Source organism: Myxine glutinosa, chromosome 2 (assembly GCF_964187855.1).
Source record: "Myxine glutinosa chromosome 2, kmMyxGlut1.1, whole genome shotgun sequence".
NCBI lineage: Eukaryota > Metazoa > Chordata > Myxini > Myxiniformes > Myxinidae > Myxine > Myxine glutinosa.
Window position 1 is genome coordinate 6274830 of NC_136262.1, and position 26072 is coordinate 6300901.

Sequence of the window (26072 nt, forward strand, 5' to 3'; positions counted from 1 at the left end):
GATGGGAGGGTTGTCCAGTCGGTCTTTTCGGAGAGACATCGTAAGAGTGTGAGATTTGTCAGGATTGAAAGACATGTTCCACTTGTTTGCCCAGTCTGCGATTTTGTCCAGGTCTGCAGAGAGTGAGGGGGCTGCAGACTGCCGATCTGAGTGATGAGGAATGGAGCAACAGAGAGTGGAGTCGTCAGCAAAGAGATAGAGAGGATTTTCAAGAGAGTCAGAGAGATCATTGATGAAGACCAGAAAAAGCACAGGGCCCAGAACACTGCCTTGGGGAACTCCAGCCTGAACAGGAAGAGGAGATGAGAGAAACCCATTCAGGGCCACACGTTGTCTACGACTAGAGAAGAAGTCCGCCAGCCATGCGTGGAGATTTCCATGGATACCAAAGGAGAAGAGTTTGGTGAACAGAGCAGGGTGCCAGACCGTATCGAAGGCACGTGATATGTCGAGGGAGACAGCTCTAATTTCCTGTTTGGCATTGAGGACATCCATCCATTGTTGAGACAGCAGAAGCAGCATGTCCAGCGTAGAGTGACCTGGTCTGAAACCAAATTGATGATCAGAGATCAAGTCATTGGAGAAGAGGAAAGATTTCATATCCGAAGCAATGATGGATTCCATGACTTTGCTGATAATTTGGAGAAGGCTGATTGGTCTGTAGTTGCTTGGATCTGTTTTTGCACCTTTTTGTGCAAAGTGGTGATGTTGGCTGATTTCCAGGCAGATGGCAGTTGACCTTGAGCAAAAGAGAGGGTGAAGAGAACAGAGAGAGGGAGTGAAAGAGCGAGAAGCACAGGATTTTATGACCCGTGGGCTGAATGCCGTCAGGTCCAGTTGCAGAATCAGAGTCGAGGGTTGACAGAAACTTTTCCACCTTGTCAGGAGGAAAGGACACGGAGTCCAGGAGCAGCTGGGTACGACTGGGTATGGTGGGTACAGAGAGGGATGGGTTTGGGACACAAGATTTAGAGGCAAACACAGAGTTGAGGCATTCAGCTTTTTCACGTGCGGAGTCAGCTGTGTAGCCGTTATCTTCTCTCACGCCTTTATCGCCACTATAACTCATGATCTGATTTCATTTTTACCGATGGTTTTAGACTCGGTGTCAGCAATGATTGAGAACATTCACGCACACACGGGAAATTGCCGGGATATATAAAAAACAAATCACGGTCTGTCATACACTGCCTAAAATAACAGATGGGAAAATGGCGAGATATATTAAAAAGTTGTGGCGGACTTTTCCATTTAATTTATACGTTGTCTCATTAATGTGGGGAGAGGGACGAAGCTTCGTTCACTGATCGTCACAGACGGCAAATTGCCAAGATATATTAAATAATCATGGCTTTTTGCGGCACGATATATCTTACACCACCTAAGTACACAGACAGGAAATTGCCAAGATTTATGAAGAATTCGCGTCGGACGTTTCCATCGTCACGATGAAATGTTTAACTTATACGTAGTCAACAATGTTGGGAGAGGGGTGAAGCTTTGTTCACGTATCGTCACAGATGGCAAATTGTCGAGATAGTGTGTGTGTGTGTGTGTATGTATATATGTGTGTGTATATGTGTATGTGTGTGTGTGTGTACGTGTGTGTGTGTGTGTGTGTGTGTGTGTGTGTGTATATGTGTGCATCTGTATGTGTATATGTGTGTATATGTGTGTGTGTACGTGTGTGTGTGTGTATGTGTGGATATGTGTGTGTGTATGTGTATATGTGTGTATATGTGCGTACGCATGTGTACGTGTGTGTGTGTGTGTGTGTGTATGTGTGTGTGTGTGTGTGTGTGTGTGTGTGTGTGTGTGTGTGTGTGTGGATGTATATTCTTGTATATGTGTATATATATATATATACACAAAGAATTAAGTTAAGGACCCCTACACAACGAATTAAGGTAGGCACCCCCTAATATATATTCTTTGTGTATATGTATACATTGGCATATATTCTAAGGTATGTGAGATCAAATAATGATTGGTATGACATTAGCAATTATCCATTGATGAAATTGAGTGATCAAAGTGAAAAAAAGTGATTGGTTGCGTCAGTGATCCGATCACGTGGGTCCTACACACGTTATTGACGCAAAGATCGCTAGAGGTCTTCTCAGAACAATGACTGTACGTTAGAAAACATAAACGTCATCCACACTGTCCGTGATGGACCTATAGCTCCATACTTAAATTGAGGTGAAAATATGCCTAAAATTCCCAAAAAATTTCACCTTAAATTATTCAGAATAAAATATTGAAAACGGCATGATTGTTATGTTTTTATGTGACCATAATATCACTTCTCCAGAAAATATAGCAATATCATGGGTATATTACACTGTTTTGACGACAACAAACTTGTAATGTGCGAGGTTGTGAAAAAACGGGGGGGGGGGGGGGGTGCTTAACTTAATTCTTTGTGTATATATACTGTATATATATATATATATATATATATATATATATATATATATATATATATATATATATATATACATATATATATATATATATGTGTGTGTGTGTGTGTGTGTGTGTGTGTGTGTGTGTGTGTGTGGATGTATGTGGATGTGTGCATGTGTGTCTGAACAAGAGAGAGACAGAATTGTGAGGAACATAAAAAATGATATGTGTGTGTAACCCCCTCCCGTGTGTGTGTGTGTGTGTGTGTGTGTGTGTGTGTGTGTGTGTGTGTGACCCACTCCCGTGTGTGTGTATGTATAAAGGTGTATATATTTGTATATATATTGTTATGTCGGGAGGGTGGAGCAATATCTAGAGTCAGGTAGATCTGTATAGGTAACATGCTTCGTCTGTCGCGATAGGGAATCTACCTTGTAATTAGTTCTATGTTAGTCCGGTTTGTCAGGTTAACATGTCTGCTTGTGAACATACCAGGATGTTCGAGTGTTAGATAGTGTAGGGATTAAGTTAAACCCCTGTGCGTCACACCTGGTAATCAAACCTTTGTCCCTTATGGCAATGCATACTCATATAGACACTTAGACAGGCCCTGTAGTGCACACATTAATTAAATTCCCTTCCCTGACAAGGACTTCGGAAGAAAACAGGCAAGAGGCCAGTTTGGGGAACCGCCGCATGGGCCGCAGCCAGCTGCACCTCCGGCAGGCCTCGCCACATCGAGTGACATGAGCTATCACCATGCTACAGGCCTGTGATTCGGTGGAGGGCACTGATTGGGTGGCGTGCCAAGGCTGACGTCACCGCCACAAGGTTATATCAGGGCGCACCGAACGACATTTGGTCTCTTGCACATCCAGTTCTCTCTTGCGCAGCACGTCCCTCTGGCTCTCTTGCACGTCCAGCTCTTGCTCGAGTTCTAGCTTTTGGGTCTTCGCTGCCTCTTGCGCATGTTCCTCCCTGGCTGTCTTGTGCTCTCTGCGCTCTTCTTCTTGGTATTGAGAGGTCCTGGTGGTCGTTGGCTCGCCATCTGCGTGGTGCTTGGAGCGGTGCTTTTGGTGCTTTGGGGCCTCGTGTGCGATCGGTGCTTTTGGAGCTTAGAGTGGTGCACGGACCTCGTGGGCTTTCGACGAGGAGCCTGGAGTGGGCGTTGGCTCGGGCCTTCGCGGTGCTGTGGTGCTGGAGCGAGGGGCCTCGTGATGTGCAGCAGAGCTTGGAGACGCAAGACGACAGGAGAGATAAGGACGCACCACATTCACAATTAAATAACGGACGTTTTTCTTTTGGTAATTCCTTCCTGTGTCTGTTGTTGAGTCTGGTGTGTGGGATCCCAATTTAGGCCCATTATTTGATTACCGTCGCGTTTCATTGTTTCGGGTTCCGTGAATAAATCTTTATATTTTTGTACATTAAATCTTGTGGTTGTTCAGTTCATTAATTCCCTGCAGGATCAAAGTCGCGGTCGGCGCACTCCAGGTAAGCGCTTTTGCCGCAGCTTTCCAATTCCCTTCCTCTTCCCGCGCTACATAAGTAAAATCCGTGTTTGGTCCTCGCCTCAAGTAAATCTGTTCTGGTCCATCCGCGACCTCAATTGTGAAATCGTACCAAACTTCTGGTATGCACATATCTCTCCCGTCGGTATGTCCTCAGGGTATTTTATTTGAAAAAATTCCCGATTTTTTTTTTTTTGGCGAATTATTTTGGGAAAAATTATTTTTTTCAACTTCAGTTTTCAACTGCAATTGTTTATGAAATGTGATATCATGTATATTACAAATACATTTGTGCAAAATAATTGTTTGAATTATGATTGGTTTAAATCATGACAAACCGGCAACTCGGGTGCAGTCATTTATCTATATATCTACACATCTGGGCAGTGTCTGTGTTGTCACTTAACGATTCCCTCAAACTTTTGTTTCCGTGGTTGTGAAGTGTTTTCAATAACGTTGTGGTGGTTTTGAATCACGTGGTGGTGAGGTATTTTGAAATATGTGGTGGTGACGTGTTTTTAAATGACATGGTGGTGAGGTGTTTTTAAATCACATGGTGGTGAGGAGTTTTTAAATCACATGGTGGTGAGGTGTTTTTAAATGACATGGTGGTGAGGTGTTTTTAAATCACATGGTGGTGAGGAGTTTTGATTTACGTGGTGGTGAGGTATTTTGAATTATGTGGTGGTGAGGTGTTTTTAAATCACATGGTGGTGAGGTGTTTTTAAATCACATGGTGGTGAGGTGTTTTTAAATCACATGGTGGTGAGGAGTTTTGATTTACGTGGTGGTGAGGTATTTTGAATTATGTGGTGGTGAGGTGTTTTGAATTACGTGGTGGCGAGGTGTTTTGAATTACTTGGTGGCGAGGTGTTTTGAATTACGTGGTGGCGAGGTGTTTTGAATTACGTGGTGGTGAGGTGTTTTGAATTACGTGGTGGCGAGGTGTTTTGAATTACTTGGTGGTGAGGTGTTTTGAATTACGTGGTGGTGAGGTGTTTTGAATTACGTGGTGGTGAGGTGTTTTGAATTACGTGGTGGCGAGGTGTTTTGAATTACGTGGTGGTGAGGTGTTTTGAATTACGTGGTGGTGAGGTGTTTTGAATTACGTGGTGGTGAGGTGTTTTTGAATTACGTGGTGGTGAGGTGTTTTGAATTACGTGGTGGTGAGGTGTAATTGTCCCAAACTTCCAGTCTGCACCTACCCCTCCCCTATGTATGTGCTGAGGGTGTTCTTTCTTGAAAAAAAAAACATTCAACCTAAATCTTCAACCTAAATTGCCTATAAAAATGTAATATCACAAACACAACAACTACATTTGTGCAAAGTAATTGTTTGTATTATGATTGGTGAAAATCATGACAACACAGAAACTCAGGTACAGTCATTAGCCTCAGCTAAAATAAGACCGTTCCTCAGTATCGACGCTTGGTGAGGCGAGCGCAGCGAGCCGAGCCAAGCTAGTATATATATATATATATATATATATATATATGTGTGTGTGCGTGTGTGTTTGTGTGTGTGTGACCCACTCCCCTAGGTGTGTGTGTGTGACCCACCCCACCATGTGTTTGTGTGCCACACTTCCCCATGTGTGTGTGTGTGACCTACTCCCCTGTGGGTGATCACTTCCTGGTGCAGTGTGCGTGATGTGGGAGGGATGGGGGTGGGGAGGGAGAGGATTTGAGCTCTTGAAGTCACATTTTACATGAGATGTGATCACACATTTCAAACTGTATTTCCCATGTGCACGCACATTCATTCACATGTTATCAGAAGTAAATACATTGTGTAGATTACATCATTTGTGGATCTGATAAATTGCCAGAAACAAGTTTGTAAAACTGAATGTGCAGCATCAAACGCAAGACGTCCAAATGTCACACACGTGCATGCCCGTGGGATTCCCATGGGTGACCCCACTAATATATCTTACTGAATTCACCAAATGTCTGTCAATCTGTCTGTCCATCCGTCTGTTCCCAGGTACGGTACCGCAAGAACGGCTGAACCGATCGCAACGAAATTTTGGGTGGGTAATCCTGGGACCCCTTGGAGTAAAATAGGCTATATTGTTTTTCCAATTTTTCCAATTTCCACATTTTTTTATTTTCCAGTTTTTACAAACACGATGGAATAATATTTACCAATATGAACAGTGATGTGGCTTTTATTGAAATTCTACAAATACTGTTTAGATTTTGATGATTTGCGTGTGATATGATTTAAGGGATGTTTATATAAATCGTTTAAAATAAAAAAAGCCTTAAATTTCTGATATTTTGCCTTTTCATTTGGGCCTCCCAATTGAAGCCCCGCCCACAGGGCGGGTACCGTTGCTCGTATATATCATCGGAAGAAATTAAATAAGTCGTGGACGTAGCTTCAAGAGGTCGATCTTTAATTTTCAGACGAGCTTTCAACCAACAGGTCTTCTTCGTCTACAAGAACAGCAGACATGCATATAAGACAGGTATGTATGATGTTGATATATGAATAAAATACATACAAAAAGTAGAGCATCGTTGATGCTCACTCACCCTCCGCGAGTTCGGGGCCGTTCACATCGGGGCCGTTCTAAAATATATATATATACTGAAACGCAAAAGAAACTTACCACCTTTGAAACCTTTAAATATCAACAATAACACTGCGTGTAGTAAATGTGTGAACTTATTTGTGGACAATAGTGTCCTCGCTGTCAGACAAAACGGTCATGGATGGTCACTTGAACCTTCAATGGTCACTTCATAGCACAGCTGTTGAACAGCCGTTTTGACTGTCAGTGATTAGCCAAGGGGTACGGGACGATTTTAATGAGCTGCACGTGATGTCTTGATATTGGCTTTAAAAAGGCCAGTGCAAAATGGGCATTTTGACCGAAAAATTTGACCATTTTGACCAACTTCAAAAAGACCGAAAACACAAAAGAAACTTACCACCTTTGAAACCTTTAAATATCAACAATAACACTGTGTATAGTTAATGTGTGAACTTATTTGTGGACAATAGTGTCCTCACTGTCAGACAAAACTGTCACAGATGGTCACTTGAACCTTCAATGGTCACTTCATAGCACAGCTGTTGAACAGCCGTTTTGACTGTCAGTGATTAGCCAAGGGGTACGGGATGATTTTAATGAGCTGCACGTGATGTCTTGATATTGGCTTTAAAAAGGCCAGTGCAAAATGGGCATTTTGACCGAAAGATCTGACCATTTTGACCATTTTGACCAACTTCAAAAAGACCGAAAATGCAAAAGAAACTTACCACTTGTTTGAAATGTAATAAAATTGTAACAGTTCAAAATAAAACAAACCAACAATTGCTAATTGAAACATTGGCATTTTATTGATGACATGTCAAGTTTTTGACCAAGATACACCATCTCATCAGTTTGTTCTACAGTACAGAACAGCACAGGGTGCAATGTCAGTCCCCTTTCAATAGCGTGTATGGCCACCATTGTTTTGGATACAGGCAGTGCATCGTCGGCGTATACTGCCTACCAGTCTTTGGATGGATTGCTGCTGGATTCTGTCCCACTCAGTCCCAAATGTCTGAAGCAGCTCTGCCCGTGTCCTGGCCCTGCCAACTACGCGTCTCCCAAGCTCATCCCACAGGTGCTCTATGGGATTCAGGTCAGGGGAGAGCGCAGGCCACTGCATGGTGTTGATGTTCTCGCCTTGGAGAAATGCAGTGGTAAAGTGAGCAGCATGGGGACGAGCGTTGTCATGCTGAAAGGTTCTCAGTTCTGGGTGGTCTAGCAGGAATGGCAGCAGATGAGGTCGCAGGATGTTATCCACATACCGCTGGGCGTTAAGATTCCCATCCACAACCACCAGTGGCGTCCTGTACCGGCCTGATATGGCTGCCCACACCATCACACTTGGGCCACCCCACCTGTTGGCTTGACACACGCAACAATCGGCATATCGCTCGCCAGTTCTTCTCCAGACACGCTCACGCCCATCAGGACTGTCCACACAGAACCTTGACTCATCGCTGAAAGCGACCTCGTTCCACTGCACCAAGGTCCACCGCTGATGCTGCTGGCACCATCTCTGACGGTTGCGGCGATGGGCAACCGTCATCACGGGGCCTCTGTATGGTCTTCTGGCAGTCAGACCATAGTCATGCAGTCGTCTTCCTGCAGTGTCATTGGAGATCCGTGGGTTTGCACGCCCTGGAGTTTCTGCCGCAGTGCGGGATGCTGGACGGAATCGATCCCACAGGTGACTTCGGACCATCTGCCTGTTCTGCCTTGCAGTGGTGACTCTTGGCCTCCCTGATCGAGGTCTGTCATCTGCAGAGTTGTGGAGGGTGTCTCTGTCCACCAGGGCCGATATCGTCTGGTGTGAACAGCCAAGGCGACGTGCCACCTCACGGTAGCTCAGTCCGCCTTGCAGCATGCACAGGGCACGCTGCCGTTGATCCCTTGACAATCGTGGCATGTTGATTGAAATGCCCATTTTGCACTGGCCTTTTTAAAGCCAATATCAAGACATCACGTGCAGCTCATTAAAATCATCCCGTACCCCTCGGCTAATCACTGACAGTCAAAACGGCTGTTCAACAGCTGTGCTATGAAGTGACCATTGAAGGTTCAAGTGACCATCCGTGACCGTTTTGTCTGACAGTGAGGACACTATTGTCCACAAATAAGTTCACACATTTACTATATGCAGTGTTATTGTTGATATTTAAAGGTTTCAAAGGTGGTAAGTTTCTTTTGCGTTTCAGTATATATATATATACACACACACTACATGACCAAAAGTATGCGGACACCCGTTCTAATTCGTGGATTCGGCTGTTTCAGCCACACACCCATTGCTGACAGGTATATATAATCAAGCACACAGCCATGCAATCTCCATAGACAAACATTGGCAGTAGAATGGGCCGTACTGAAGAGCTCATTGACTTTCAACGTGGCACCGTCATGGGATGCCACCTTTCCAACAAGTCAGTTCGTCAAATTTATGCCCTGTTAGAGCTGCCCCGGTCAACTGTAAGTGTTGTGATCGTGAAGTGGAAACGTCTAGGAGCAACAACAGCTCAGCCTCGAAGTGGTAGGCCACACAAGCTCACAGAATGGGACCGCCGAGTGCTGAAGTGCATAGTGCGTAAAAATTATCTGTCCTTGGTTGCAACACTCACTACCGAGTTCCAAACTGCCTCTGAAAGCAATGTTAGCACACCAACTGTTCGGGCTCGGCCCCCTTGTTCCAGTGAAGGGAAATCTTAACGCTACAGCATACAATGACATTCTAGAATTGAGACGATTGTGTGATTCCACCTTTGTGGCAACAGTTAGGGGAAGGCCCTTTCCTGTTTCAGCATTACAATGTCCCCATGCACAAAGCAAGGTCCATACAGAAATGGTTTGTCGAGATCGGTGTGGAAGAACTTGACTGGACTGCACAGAGCCCTGACCTCAACCCCATCAAACACATTTGGGATGAATTGGAATGCCGACTGTGAGCCAGGCCGAAGCGCCCAACATCAGTACCTGGCCTCAATAATGCTCTTGTGGCTGAATGGAAGCAAATCCCCGCAGCAATGTTCCAACATTTAGTGTTAAGCCTTCCCTGAAGATTGTGGGCTGTTATAGCAGCAAGGGAGGGGGGGAGGGGGTGGACAAACTCCATATTAATGCCCATGATTTCGGAATGAGATGTTTGATGTTCGGCTGTCCACATACATTTGGTCATGTTGTGTATATATATATATTTATATGTATACGAGGGACCTTAAAATGGCGATATAAATTCGCGAATGTAATGTGTGTAGTTGCAGACGACATATGTTATATCGATGCGTCAGAGTCATGCTTTGCCTGTTTTAGATCTGGGCAACATTTAGCGTATGACGTCAGTAGAGCAGTTCCAAGATTTAAAAAAAAAATGCCAGAAGTGCATGCCAGAAGTTTGGTACGATTTCACAAAAGTTGGTGCCCCCCCCCCCCGCCCCCCTCCTCCATCCGTCTGTGTTGAAATTTCTGGATCCGCCCAGCCATCCATGTTTGTCGATTCACAATTCCCTGTCCAATAAGACGGGCTCCTTCACAACACCTCAAGCTTTCGATGCAGGCTTCCAGGCCTGTCCAATCTCTTTCTCCAAGTAAGTGAGACTCCATTCTCCCAGATGAATATATACAACTGACACGAAGTAAAGGAATCCATTAACCGATTCAATCACCTCATTACACACACACAGGCGAGCCTTGTCCGCTACCCTGATGTCTCCACCAGTTGGCACGACATTGGTTTGTGGAATGCCAAAATAGTTCAAAGTCGCCCACTACCCACTACCTTCATATACTTTACCATAGCATCCTGCTTGGATGATTAAATATGTCTTTTTGATTGCACATCGGGGCCGTTCTAAAATTACACAACCTTCATTTTGTTGAAAAGGTGACACCCCCCCCCCCCCCCAACTCTCCCCACCCCCCTCCCCCCACTCTCCCCACCGCCCCCACTCTCCCCCCCCTCTCCCCACTCCCCCCCCTCTCCCCACTCTCCCCACCGCCCCCACTCTCCCACCCCCACCCCCCCCCCCCACATCCCCCTGCCTCCACCCCCGTTCCTCCAAAGACCAACTTGAATTGTCGATCAGAATTATTGTTCACAACGATCAGCGAATGCTCGGACTTCATGTGCATCGTGTCCAGTTTAAACAAATTCACTTTCCCATCGCTCATCGTCCGACTTGTTTGTCATTAAATATTAATTTTGTTGGTTATTAAAACATAATATTCGTTAGTTAATGACGTTACATAACACTTGGACATGCACTGAGTATGTGTGTAACTTTTGAATTGCCCCATCGATGCCATAAAACACACACACACACGTACTGACACTGAGACACAAAAACACAAACACACAAACACAGTACACACATGCAGCACAAACACAGTACCGGTACACACAGTAAACACACAAACACACACACACACACACACACACACACAAAACACAGCACACAAACACACACACACACACACACACGTACACAGCACAAACATGCAGCACAAACACAGTACACACAGCACACACGCACAGTAAACACACCCACAGTAAATACGCAAACGCATAGTAAACACACACACACAAACACACACAGTAAACACACACAGCACAAACAGTACACAAATGCAACACAAACAGTACACACAGAACAAACACAGGACACACAGGCAGTACACACAGTACACACAGCACACACACACACACACACACACACACACACACACACACACACACACACACACACACACACACACACACACTAACACACACAAAGCACACACACACACACACTGTAAACACACACAAAAACACAAAGTAAACACACACACAAACACACAGTAAACACACCCACAAACACACGCACACACAAACACACAGTAAACACACACACAAACACACAGTAGACACACACAAGCATGCACATAAACACACAGTAAACACACACACAGCACCAATGCAGTACACACATGCAACACAACGAGTACACGCAGCACAAACACAGTACACACACACACACACACACAAACACACAGTAAACACACCCACAAACACACGCACACACAAACACACAGTAAACACACACACAAACACACAGTAGACACACACAAGCATGCACATAAACACACAGTAAACACACACACAGCACAAATGCAGTACACACATGCAACACAACGAGTACACGCAGCACAAACACAGTACACACACACACACACAGTAAACACACACACAGTAAACACACACACAGTAAACACACACACAGTAAACACACACACAAATACACAATAAACACACAGTAAACACACACACAAACACACACACAAACACACACACACATACACACACAAACACACACATACACACCCACACAAACACACAGTACACACACGCAGCACAAACACAGTACAAACAGTAAACACACACAAACACACACACACAGTAAACACACACAGTAAACACACACACACACACACACACACACACACACACACACACACACACACACCACACACACACACAGTGCATACATACACATACACACCCATACACACATACACGCATACACAACCATACACACACAGTACACACATACACACACGCATACACACACACAGTGCATTCAGAAAGTATTCAGACCCCTTCACTTTTTTCACATTTTGTTATGTTGCAGCCTTACGCTGAAATCGTTTAAATTCATTTTTTCCCTCATCAATCTCCACTCAATACCCCATAATGACAAAGAGAAAACAGGATTTTAGAAAGTTTTGCAAATTCATGAAAAAGAAAAAACTGAAATATCACATTGACATAAGTATTCATACCCTTTGCTATGACACTTGAAATTTAGCTCAGGTGCCTCCCATTTATCTTGATCATCTTTGAGATGTTTCCACACCTTGATTGGAGTCCACCTGTGGTAAATTCAATTGATTGGACATGATTTGGAAAGGCACACACCTGACTATATAAGGTCTCACAGCTGACAACGCATATCAGAGCAAAAACCAAGCCATGAGGTCGAAGGAACTGCCTGTGGAGCTCAGAGACAGGATTGTGTCGATGTACAGATCTGGGGAAGCCTACAAAAAAAATCTCTGCTGCATTGAAGGTTCCCAAGAGCACAGTGGCCTCCATAATTCTTAATTGGAAGAAGTTTGGAACAACCAGGACTCTTCCTGGAGCTGGCCGTCCGGCCAAACTGAGCAATCGGGGGAGAAGGGCCTTGGTAAGAGAGATGACCAAGAACCCGATGGTCACTCTGGCTGAGCTCCAGAGATCCTGTGTGGAGATGGGAGAAACTTCCAGAAGGACAACCATCACTGCAACATTCCGCCGATCTGGGCTTTATGGCAGAGTGGCCAGACGGAAGCCTCTCCTCAGTGAAAGACACATGAAAGCCCGCTTGGAGTTTGCAAAAAAGCACCTAAAGGACTCTCAGACTCGGAGAAACAAGATTCTGTGGTCTGATGAAACCAAGATTGAACTGTTTGGCCTCAATTCTATGCGTCATGTCTGGAGGAAACCAGGCACCGCTCATCACCTGACCAGTACCATCCCAACAGTGAAGCATGGTGGTGGCAGCATCATGCTGTGGGGGTGTTTTTCAGCAGCAGGGACTGGGGGACTGGTCAGGGTTGAGGGAACAATGAACGGAGCAAAGTACAGAGATATCCTTTATGAAAACCTGAAACAGAGCGCTCAGGACCTCAGACTGGGCCGAAGGTTCACCTTCTAAAAGGACAATGACGCAAAGCACACAGCCTAGACAACGCAGGAGTGGCTTAGGGACAACTCTGTGAAGGTCCTTAAGTGGCCCCGCCAGAGCCCTGACTTGAACCCAATCGAACATCTCTGGAGAGACCTGAAAATGGCTGTCCACCGACGGTCCCCATCCAACCTGACAGAGCTTGAGAGGATCTGCAGAGAAGAATGGCAGAAAAGCCCCAAATCCAGGTGTGCAAAGCTTGTCGCGTCATACCCAAGAAGACTCGAAGCTGTAATCGCTGCCAAAGGTGCTTCAACTAAGTACTGAGTTAAGAGTCTGAATACTTATGTCAATGTGATATTTCGGTTTTTTCTTTTTAATAAATTTGCAAAATTTTCTAAAATCCTGTTTTCTCTTTGTCATTATGGGGTATTGAGTGTAGATTGATGAGGGAAAAAATGAATTTAAACGATTTCAGCACAAGGCTGCAACATAACAAAATGTGAAAAAAGTGAAGGGGTCTGAATACTTTCTGAATGCACTGTACACACAGCCACATACACATATAGATCCACACACATACTTATGCACACATACACACACACATAGATCCACATACATACACACGCACACACACATACACACCCATACACACATATAGATCCACACACATGTATATATATATATATGGAGGAGGATGCTGAAGAGCACTTACCTGCACGCATCCCACCGGCAGTCTCCAAACCCTGCAGCAAATAACTCACACTAAACGGATTTAAAATGTACAAAAAGAAACAGGGTTTATGAAAAGAAATGCCAGTAATAACCCACGATCAAATAATTTCCTAAATTGGGACGTCCCCACAAACAGACTTGAAACACAGACACAGGGAAAGGTAACTGAAAACAATGTGTGTGTGGGTGCACTTAACTCTGATCACTGGTCGGGTCTTGTCAATGGTGTCGTCAAGGTCGTTGGCGGGAACTGCTCGCTCGTTGCCGGGAACCGCTCTCTCCCGCGCTGCTTGGCCTCTGCACGCCCTCGCTCACTCGGCCACGCCCGCAGGCGCTCAACAGGCCTTCTGCGCGAATCGAACAGGCCGCGTGCAGCTCGCTCCTCCAGCCGGGCCTGTCCCCGTCATCCCTGGTGGGAAGCTGTAGCCCTTGATCTGCGGCCCTGCCCTTTTCCTCTGCACGTCCACCAGTGGTGTCTCCGAACATGGCCAGTCCGATCGCTTCCGTGAGCCCATGGTCCAAGCACGATAATTCGCTTTATTGTCCAGAACGAGAGAGACAAATGCCGACTGCCGCGATCCAGACCAGACACAGAGAGCAGAGAGAAGCGAAGAGGGTGAAGAGAGAGAGAGAGCGAATTGAAGAGAAGAGCAGAGCGCAGCGAAGAGAAGAGAGCATAATGTCCCTTCTTACCAGTCCTCCTGTCAATCAAGAACCCTGACCAACCACAGCTCCTCTGGTTGTGGCCTCGGCCTGCCCATCCTGTGTGTGCTTCCTAAGTCGGGGTTGTCAGCTGTCGGGCTCAACATCCTGGCTTCCGGTATGTTTATTATTAATTAGTGCCATTAAATGCGCGATTCTAACTAGTGTCTAATGCGGTGCCATAAGGGACATAGGGATAAATCACAGAGGGAACAACATACAAGGAGTTAATTAACATAATCCCTGAGTTAATTAACATCCCCCTCCCCCCCCCCCCCCCCCCGTGATGGGGGGGGGGGGATGTCGAATCCGAACACACGGTCTAAACAAGTACTTATTACATCAAGGTTTCTACACGACATTCGGAGCACCTACCTATACAAATTCTACCTGGACGAAAGTATCCCTAACCCCACAAACGTAACAATATATTTCACATGACAGAGTGTGAATTTGTTATTCACTCTTATTAATTGAAGGACTCTTGATTCTTCCTTGTGCTGTAAGTGAAAGGTGGTGGTGAAAGTACAATGAAAATCAATGTTCGATAAGTTTATAGCAAAGATAAGCATCTTCATGTAATAAAACATCAACATTTGGAGTCGGAAGTTATTTATGATGTTACATTTTCTGTTTTCCGCAGTAGTGAAATTTGAAAAGAAAACAAGATGAAGGTGTCCAAAGACGATCATGTGGTCGAACTCGTCGGAATTGTGAGTAAATATATCAAACAAATCTATTAACACAACAGAAATGTTGCATTAATGTCTGAGCTGTCTAGCCTGGGTTAGAATCCAAATGCAGCTATAAAGTACCGTCCTGGTGTATCGCATGCAGGGTGTAATTCACCAATGTGTGTTTCATTCCCCAGATAGTTGTTAAGTTGGGAATTTCGTCTGCCAACATTACGAGGTGGACGTTAAATACAGGGGGCACTGCATCAGCAGCACAGCCACACCTCAGTGGATGATGCAACTAGGTCTTGATTCAGAATGAGAGTAACTTTATGGGAAGTCACCTGTGTGTGAAATGACACTTTTGTGCAGCTGTACAATGAAGGAATTGGGAATTGTCATCATGGTAAACATCCATATACATGTACACCATCATGGTAAAAAGGAGTCAAAGGTCATTCACTGCTAGGAATATATCTGTGAATAGTTAGCAAAAGCTGAGATAATATGGACCAGTAAATTCACAACTTAACTATTTGCTTCATTGCGTACATCTATTGGTGTCCATAGTTTTATGTCCGATTAAAATTGAAATTGCAATTAACATTTGCACAATCTGGGTTTATGTCCAATGAGTATAATTCAATGCAATATGGGATTGATGCGTTGAATTGCCTTTTCTATTGTGTTTGCATGTTTGTGTGAAGAACATTATGGATTTGCAAGGCCATGAATGGTTACGTTCTGAGAGCTGACAATCTTGAGCTATTTTCTGCACCACTGTGACTCGACCTTCCTTCCTCAACAACACAAATTCCAGTCTCAAATATAGATGAAGACGGCATGCAATCAGACATTTTCTAAACATGGTTAAGAAAATAGAACCTACGCGACATTCATTGTCATTTCATTCATTCATTGTTTTTCTTGTGTTTTTTAAATCAGATTTTTACCGATTTTGTAAAAAAAAATTACAGTCTCATTGGGATTCAAGAGATGATTTGTACTTACATCGACGCTATGATTTAGAAATTTTGAAGTTTGGGATATTATTTGTATATACATCGACGTATGGTTTTGAAGTTTAGGATATTATTTGTATATACATCGACGTATGGTTTTGAAGTTTTGGACATCATTTGTATATGTTGGAACCCATCTGTGGATCGGTCCCATCGGCCGATGGGTCTGACCCATCTGTGGATGCACGAGAAATGACAATGCAGATCCATCGGCCGATGGGTCTGCGCCATCTGCGGATGTGTTGTTCACCTTGAAGGAATGTGTATGCATCAATGGTGGATGAGTATGTTTATTTGAACCTAAAAATATTATCTTATTTTTATCTTATCGACAAACGGTTATCGACAAACCACATGTCACGGACTGCTTTATAAACATTTATGACATCAATTGCTTATTTTTAGATTCAAATAAACATACTCATCCACCATTGATGCATACACATTCCTTCAAGGTGAACAACACATCCGCAGATGGCGCAGACCCATCGGCCGATGGGACCGATCCACAGATGGGTTCCAACATATATACATCGTTGTTGTGATTTTGAAGTTTAGGATATTGTTTGTATATACATCGACTTTATGATTTAGTCATATCATTGTTATGATTTTGAAGTTTACGATATTGTTTGTATATACATTGATGTTATGATTTTGAAGTTTCGGCTATTATTTGTATGTACATCGACTTTATGATTTAGTCATATCATTGTTATGATTTTGAAGTTTACGATATTATTTGTACGTCCATCGACTTTATGACTTTATCATATCATTGTTATGATTTTGAAGTTTAGGATATTGTTTGTATGTACATTGATGTTATGATTTTGAAGTTTCGGCTATTATTTGTATGTACATCGACGTTATGATTTTGAAATAATTGCTTAATCAATTTGCTAATAGAATACCTAATCTAACAACGTTTCATCCGAATATGTAACTTTTTTGAAAATCAATTAAATGAGTAATTAATTGAATAATTAAATAATTAATTGATAAATTGATTATTTGATTAATCAATAATTTAGAAATAGTCTTAACAGCCAAATAACTTGGTCACTGTCATGTCCAAATATCAGCTTCCTAACTCAAAAGGTGCCTGAGATATTTCCCAGATGAGAAAGAAAACAAATAAATGATTAATAATAAAAATAAATAAATAATCATCCTAAAAAAATTAAATAATTAATCAATTGGCTAATAGAACACATAAACCACCACCATTTCATCCGAATCTGTAACTTAAAAAAATAATTAATTTAGTCATCAATCGAATAATTAAATAATCAATCGATTAATTGATTAATCAATAAATCAAAAATAGCCTTTGCAGCCAAACCACTTGGTCATTGGCATGTCCACATATCAGCTTTCTAGCTCAAAAGGTGCCTGAGATATTGGCCAGATGAGAAAGGAAACAAGCACAGATACATTCAAAGTACACCGCCCCCATGCCAAATAATTAAATATCCTCGAAGCGGCATTGCCCGGGCGCCTCTGGCACCCGGCAATACTGCCGTGCAGCTCATAAAGACTGTATTTGGAGGGAGAGGTGCACAATAATAGATTGATTAATTGCATAATTAAAATCAATAAATGATTGTCATAAAATATTTTCTTAATCAATTGGCTAATGGCATAACTAAACCACTACTGCTTCATCCGAAGATGTAACTTTTAGAAATGTAATTAAATAAGTCATTAATAAAAAATTAAATAATTAATTTATTAATCAATAAATAAATTAATCGATGAAATTGATTCATCAATAAATCAAAAATATACTTTATTGCCACATCACTTGGTCACTGTCTTGTCCAAATATCAGCTTCCTAGCTCAAAGGTGCCTGAGATATTGCCCAGATGAGAACGAAAATAAATAAACGATGAATAATGAAAATAAATAAATAATAATCATTTTAAAAATAGTTAATCAATTGGCTAATAGAATATATAAACCACCACCATTTCATCCAAATCTGTAACTTAAAAAAGTAATTAATTGAGTCATTAATCGAATAATTAAAAAATTAATCGATTAATTGATTAATCAATAAATCAAAAATAGCCTTTACAGCCAAATCACTTGGTCATTGGCATGTCGAAATATCAGCTTCCTTCCTCAAAAGGTGCCTGAGATCATGGCCAGAAGAGAATGGAAGCATATAAGTACTTCATGAATTGATAATAATTAAGTAACTAATCAATAAATTGATTAATCAAAAAACACTAAATACAGTTACAAAAAATACAGAAATACAAAAAAGTATATTTTCACTATTGTGCCCATATTTCAGCTTTCAAGCTGAAATGATGGCTGAGATATCGCCTGGACAAACACACAAACAAACAACCGGAGTGAAAACTGAGTACTCCCTTTCAGCATGCGTCATTGCTGAGCCCCCTTCAGTGCCCGGCAATGACGTTATGCAGGGCCTGGAGATGGCATTGGAAAGGAGCGGTGTACAACAAACAAAGCAGAAAACAAACAAACAAACAAAGCAGAAAACAAACAAACAAACAAATCAAAAATCACTCATAGAGCGACACTTGGCAAAACAGAACAAAACAAAACAGAACATCACTTCCGTTTCCGGTCCTTGGAGCAAGGAAGCGTCTTCGACCTCTGCACGGCAGCAAAGTTATAGTATTTTTTCCATTCGTGTCTTCGTCAATTTCTACTCGTTTTTTATTGTGCATGTGTTGCAGTGTGTTTTCCAGTATGTGTTGATTTGCAATTCTTGCAAACTTTTGTATAATTTAATCGTTTTCTGTCCCACCGCGTGCGCGGCCTGGTTTCCCTCGGCTCCCTACCCCCATAGGTGTTCTGTGAATTTAAGTTCTTTGCTTTGCTGTATTGCTTATTTCTTAGATTTTCTTTTCTCCCCCTAACTTCCCCGAACATCGACCACTTGTCTAACGTTTTAAATACCGTCTGGCAAATACTGTAATTAATCGTGTTCTGCTCCTAGTGTGCGGCCTTGTACCCCCGTCGTTGTTTGCTAACTTAAATCCCCTACTTCGTGTTTTGCTCGGCTCTTAGATTTTTCCCTTCTACCCCGAACATAATACTCTTTGTCTGACGTTTTAAATCCCCACCTCCAAAAAAAAACAAAAAATAAATAAATAACCAAAAACATTTATTTTTCCTTTCTCCACGTGTGCTGTTGTCTCATCCTGTACTTCTGTCCAGGTGTGCTGTTCGCCCCGCCACCATTATCTCCTTGCCATCCACCTTTTGCTCTGTTCACGTGACTCATGGTGGTCCCTCTCGGCCCTCCCACCGTCGGAATTTTGTGCATTTAAGATTGTTCACGGTTCTGTTTAAATATTATTTAAATATGTTTAAACTTTCCCCTTCAGTGTTTTAATCAGTGGTATATTACAACACGCTGTTTTTCTTCATATTTAAAAGGATTCTTTCAATTTCCTCTCCAACTCATTCCACTTCAAAAAAAATAAATTCAATCCCTTATAACTCTAAATCACTGCATGCTCTAAATTCACATTCTTTCCATCCTTCCTCCATCGTTCTTAATCGGATTGCTAACTTGAAAATCACAATGAACCCAATTTGTTATCAATGTTCGTCTTTCATTAATCATCCACTTTCTAAACTCCCCTCTTGCCCCTCCCCTCCAAATACCCCCCCTTGCCCCTACACTCCTAAACTCTCCCCTTCCCCCTCCACTCCTAAACTCCCCCCTTGCCCCTCCCCTACTAAACTCCCCCCTTACCCCTCCCCTCCTAAACTCCCCCCTCACTCCTCCCCTTCAAAACTCCCCCCCAACCCCTCCCATTCAAATCTCCTCCCATACCATTCCTCTCCAATTCTCCCTCCCCCCTCCTCCTCCTCAAAGCTGCCTCCTCCCCACTTCGTCTCCCTTCTATCTCATACCTCCACCTCCCCCAACCTTCTACTTTCCTCTTCCCCCCCTCAAACAACCCCTCACTGTGCCTCATCCCTTCACCATCAAACCTTTCGTTCTCCTCATCCTTCCTTTTCTTGTAACTCTTCTGTAATCTCTGACACACTATCAACTGCTCTCCCTACCTCCCTTCTCATCCTTCATCTTACCCGACATCTCCCCTCCCCTGTCCTGTACCCGATGCTCCCCCTCTCTCTTCATTAATGGTATGGACCTCAAACATCCGGGGCCTTCACTCAAACCTGACTAATCTCTCCATACAGGTTGCTTCTGACAATCCAGACTTGATCTGCTTAACAGAAACTTTCCTCCTTCAAGATGTCTCTGATTCCTTAATATCTCTTCCGGGTTACTCCCTCCTCCGGTATGATAGACCTGAGCCTCGTCCTGGTGGTGGGGTGGCTATCTTTATCATAAACTCTCTTCCTCACTCTCCTTGCACTGCCCTCTCTCCACCTCACCCCCAGGAGTACCTCTGGCTATGGCTTCCTCTCCGCTCCCACCTTTTGTTCATATGTGTTCTGTACCGTCCTCCAAACAGTGATGACTCCATTTACATTTCACTGTCTGACAACATGGACCAACTTCTATCCACTCATCCCAACACTCTCTTCCTCATATGTGGCGACTTCAACTGTCATCATGCCAGCTGGCTGGGTGTGGGTTCATCTCTCACCAGCCATGGCACCTCAGCAAAGGACTTCTGCGACTCACTAGGATTGACACAATCTGTCAATTTCCCGACCCAGATCTCAGCCAATGGTGTATCTTCTCTTCTAGACTTTGTTATGACAAACTTCCCTGCTCATGTCTGCTGCTCTTCTTCTGCCCCAATCGGTTCTTCTGATCATGTGCTTGTGAAAGTGGACATCTCTCTGGCCATTCTCAGAGAGCCTCTTCAGCGTCGCCGAGTCTGGCATTTCACTCAGGCCGACTGGCACGCTCTTCAAGCAGCCATCAATCATCTGGACTGGTCTCCCATCTCCACTGCCTCTGACATCAATTCTTCCTGGGAATTCTTCCAAAGCAAACTGCCCTCTCTCATGCACAGATTTATCCCATCTCGTCTTCAGTTGTCTTACCCTTCCTCCCGTCCATGGTACACTGAATCTTGTGGTGAGGCAATTGCCCTGAAACAACTTGCCTTTGGCTCTTGGAAGGCTAATCCAACTGAAGGCAATCTCAGTTCCTTCCACCAAGCTCGGAACAAGAGTGTGTCTACCCTCAGGAGTACCAGGAAGCACTATCTCTCCACACTCAAGAATGAACTCTCAAACCTGTCTCCTTCCTCCAAATCCTGGTGGCGTCTGGTCAAATCCGTTTGTGGTGTTTGTTCCCCCTCCATCCCCTCCATTACCTCAAATGGCTACACAGTTGACACCGCATGTGACAAAGCCGAATGCCTCAACTCTGTGTTTGCCTCAAAATCTTGTGTCCCAAACCCATCTCTCTCTGTTCCCACCTTTCCCAGTCGAACCCAACTGCTCCTGGACTCTGTGTCCTTCTCTCCTGACAAGGTGGAGGAGTTTTTGTCAAACCTCGACTGTGATTCTGCAACTGGACCAGACGGCATCAGCCCACGGGTCCTAAAATCCTGCTCTGCCGCTCTATCTCACCCTCTCTCTGTTCTTTTCACCCTCTCTTTTGCTCAAGGTCATCTGCCAGCATCCTGGAAATCAGCAAATATGACCGCTTTACACAAAAAAGGTACAAAAACTGATCCTTGCAAATACAGACCAATCAGCCTGCTCCCAATTATCAGCAAAGTCATGGAATCCATCATTGCTTCGGATATCAAATCCTTCCTCTTCTCCAATGGCTTGATCTCCGATCATCAATTTGGATTCAGTCCAGGTCAATCTACTCTGGACATGCTGCTTCTGCTGTCTCAACAATGGATGGAGGTCCTCAATGCCAAACAGGAAATCAGAGCCGTCTCCCTTGACATATCACGTGCCTTCGATACGGTCTGGCACCCAGCTCTGCTCACCAAACCCTCCTCCTATGGTATCCATGGAAATCTCCATGCATGGCTTGCGGACTTCCTCTCTGGTTGTAGACAATGTGTGGCCCTGAATGGATTTCTCTCATCTCCCCTCCCTGTTCAGGCTGGAGTTCCCCAAGGCAGTGTTCTGGGCCCTGTGCTTTTTCTGGTCTTGATCAATGATCTCTCCAACTCTCTGGAAAATCCTCTCTATCTCTTTGCTGATGACTCCACTCTCTGCCGCTCCATTCCTCTTCCCTCAGATCGGCAGTCTGCACCCTCCTCACTCTCTGAAGACCTGGACAAAATCACAGACTGGTCAACAAGTGGAACATGTCTTTCAATCCTGATAAATCTCACACTCTTACTATGTCTCTCCGAAAAGATCGACTGGACAACCCTCCCATCTACTTTCTCAACTATCCTCTCCAAGAAGTTCTGTCGCTCAAGCTTTTGGGTCTCACTATCTGCCATGATCTTTCTTGGGAAAACCACATTTCCAAGCTGGCCTCCAAAGCCAGTCGCCGACTGGGCATCCTCCGTCATGCGAAGTCCTTCCTCGGCACACCTGAGCTCCTCACCACATACAAGGCTTTCATCCGCAGCTCAATGGAATACTGTTCTCCCCTATGGGCCGGTGCTCCTGCCTCACACCTAGCTCGGCTTCACGCTGTTGAAACCAAAGCTTTCAGAATCATTGGAATCTCCCATGATGAAGCTATCTCCGAGGGCCTTTCACTCACTCACCGCAGACAGGTAGGTGGTCTTTCTGTCTTCTACCGACTCCTCTCTGGCCTTGCTCCCCCAGCTCTCTCTGTGCTTTATCCCCCAAATATTCCTACAGGTCGCACAAGATCTGCCAGCAACCCTCTGATGGTTAAACTGCCGAAATCTCGGCTCTCTGCTCATCTTCACTCTTTCATTCCTCTTTTCTCCCGCCTCTGGAACAAACTCCCACACTCCCTTCAATCCCACTCCTCCCTACAGGTCTTTAAAACAGCTGTTCACCACCATCTCTTATCTTTCCCCATCCAAAACCTTGATCTTTTCTACCCCCACTAATTCACCCCAGATCCACCTTGTTTGAAATTCCAACTTCTTTCCTGGAAGTGCCGGCAGTGTCCATATGTTTTATACCTCTCCCACCCCCCCCCCTTCCCATGCCCCCCCCCCAAAGCCCTCCCACTCCCACAGATCTCTCGATGTCCCTGCTCTCAGATGTTGTGTTTGTGTTCCTCCCCCTCTCGCCCCATCTTGTCTACCGCTCCCCATGTTATATGTTTCATGTGTCGGTTTGTCTTTCTGTGTGATTAATGTTCGCTCTTTCACGAGCCTCGATCTTGTATCCCAAAAAAAAAAAAAAAGTAACATGGCACTCAGTAGAGCATCCTTTTGACCTCAAAAATAATTAGTGGTTGAACTCAGTGACCTGATATGCAAATCGTCTTCAAAGTTTAACTTAATCTGATGAAAATTGTCAATGTTAGAGAAATTTGGCCTATGTTTTGACGTTTTGGCCTATGTTGACCTCAACAATAGTTGGTGGTTGGTTTCAGTCACTGATATACAAATCTTATTCAGATTTGAAGTCAATCGGATGAAAATTGAGGATTTTAGAAATTTTGAGAAAACTGGTTTGGCTTTGACCTATTATTTTTATTATTTTATTTTTATTACCTATTACTATTTTGGCTTTGACCTTGTGAACTATGTTGACCTCAAAAATAGTTGGTGGTTGAATTCAGTAAGCTGAGATGCAAATTCTATTCAGATTTCAAGTCAATCGGATGAAAATTGAGGATTTTAGTAATATTATAAAAAGGGGTTGACCTTTAGCCTATGTTGACCTTATGACCTATGTTGATCTCCAAAATAGTTGGTGGTTGAATTCAGTTTGCTGAAATGACAATCCTTTCCAAATTTCAAATCAATCGGATGAAAATTGAGGATTTTATAAATTTCAAAAAAGTGGTTCACCTTTGGCCTATGTTGACCTTCTGACCTGTTTTTTTTTTTTTTATATATATATACAGAATCGAGGCTCGTGAAAGAGCTAACATTTATCACACAAACAAATCAACCAGATAAACAAAGTATATAACAAGCGTTACGCCTAGGTCCCCCGTCGGTGAAGTGATGTGAGTTGACAAAGTGGAAGACGCAGAAAACATGCTATGATATGATATTTCGCTCACAAGGTTCAGACATAAATGGAGGCGGCCATCTTGGATTTTGACGTGGTGACCCAATTTTCAATGGCGTTCTTCCTTATGCCTAGATACACCCACACACCAAATTAGAAGTTGGTACTTCGCTTATTTTTCAAGATATTTCGCTCACAAGGTTCAGACATATATATGGTGGCGGCCATCTTGTGTTTTGACGTGGCGACCCAATTTTCAATAGCGTTCTTCCTTATGCCTAGATACACACACACACCAGATTAGAAGTTGGTACTTCGCTTATTTTTCAAGATATTCATCTCACAAGGTTCAGACATAAATGGCATCAGACATACATGGCGGCGGCCATCTTGGATTTTGACGTGGGTTGCACCCACACACCAAATTTTAATGCGGTCCTTCGCTTACACACGCACGCACGCCCACATGCACACACGCACGCACGGACGGACGGACGGACGGACACACGGACAGAGGGGAAAGCCATAGTCCCCCTTTCGCTGCGCTGTGCGACGGGGAACAAAAAGGGGAGCGGTAGACAAGATGGGGAGAGAAGGGGAAGCACACAAACACAACATTTGAGAGCAGGGACATTGGGAGATGTGTGGGAGGGAGAGGGCTTGGGGGGAGGAGGCGTGGAAAGGGGAGGGGGGTGGGAGAAGTATAAAACACAAGGACACCAAGGACTTCCAGGAAAGAAGTTGGTATTTCAAAAAAGTGGATTTGGGGTGAAATTAGCGGGGGTAGAAAAGATCAAGGTTTTGGATGGGGGAAGATAAGAGATGGTGGTGAACAGCTGTTTTAAAGACCTGGAGGGAGGAGTGGGATTGAAGAGAGTGAGGGAGTTTGTTCCAGAGGTGGGAAAAAGAGGAATGAAGGAGTGAAGGTGAGCAGAATGTCTTGATTTTGGCAGTTTAACCATAAGAGGGTTGCAGGCAAATCTTGTGCGACCTGTAGGAATATTTTGGTGACAGAGTACAGAGAGAGCTGGGGGAGCAAGGCCGGAGAGGAGTCGGTAGAAGACGGAAAGACCACCAACCCGTCTGCGGTGAGTAAGTGAAAGGCCCTCGGAGATAGCTTCATCGCGGGAGATTCCAATGATTCTGAACGCTTTGGTTTCAACAGCGTGAAGACGAGCTCGGTGTGAGGCAGGAGCACCAGCCCAGAGGGGGGAACAGTATTCCATTGAGCTGCGGATGAAAGCCTTGTATGTGGTGAGGAGCTCAGGTGTGCCAAGGAAGGACTTCGCACGACGGAGGATGCCCAGTCGGCGACTGGAGGCCAGATTTGAAATGTGATTTTCCCAGGAAAGATCATCGCAGATAGTGAGACCCAAAAGCTTGAGTGACAGAACTTCTTGGAGAGGATTATTCAGAAAGTGGATGGGAGGGTTGTCCAGTCGGTCTTTTTTGGAGAGACACCGTAAGAGTGTGAGATTTGTAAGGATTGAAAGACATGTTCCACTTGTTTGCCCAGTCTGTGATTTTGTCCAGGTCTGCAGAGAGTGAGGAGGCTGCAGACTGCTGATCTGAGGGATGAGGAATAGAGCGGCAGAGAGTGGAGTCATCAGCAAAGAGATAGAGAGGATTTTCAAGAGAGTCAGAGAGATCATTGATGAAGACCAGAAAAAGCACGGGGCCCAGAACACTGCCTTGGGGAACTCCAGCCTGAAC

General features: G+C 44.0%; 1 protein-coding gene across 9 annotated transcripts in view; it reads left to right on the top strand.

The window, feature by feature from the left end:
* ABCC12 (ATP binding cassette subfamily C member 12) overlaps positions 1–26072 on the top strand; it is a 407545-nt gene that overhangs the window by 22952 nt on the left and 358521 nt on the right. For 4 of the 9 annotated variants that reach the window (XM_078772930.1, XM_078772924.1, XM_078772925.1 and 1 more), the window contains exons 2-3: positions 5908–5953; positions 15245–15314. In XM_078772930.1, the coding sequence (XP_078629056.1) occupies positions 15270–15314 (45 nt within the window). In that variant the 5' untranslated portion in view covers positions 5908–5953; positions 15245–15269. Of the gene's footprint in view, positions 1–5907; positions 5954–6379; positions 6395–15244; positions 15315–26072 lie in introns of those variants that run through there. The other 5 variants (XM_078772926.1, XM_078772928.1, XM_078772927.1 and 2 more) reach the window with 2 other exon arrangements.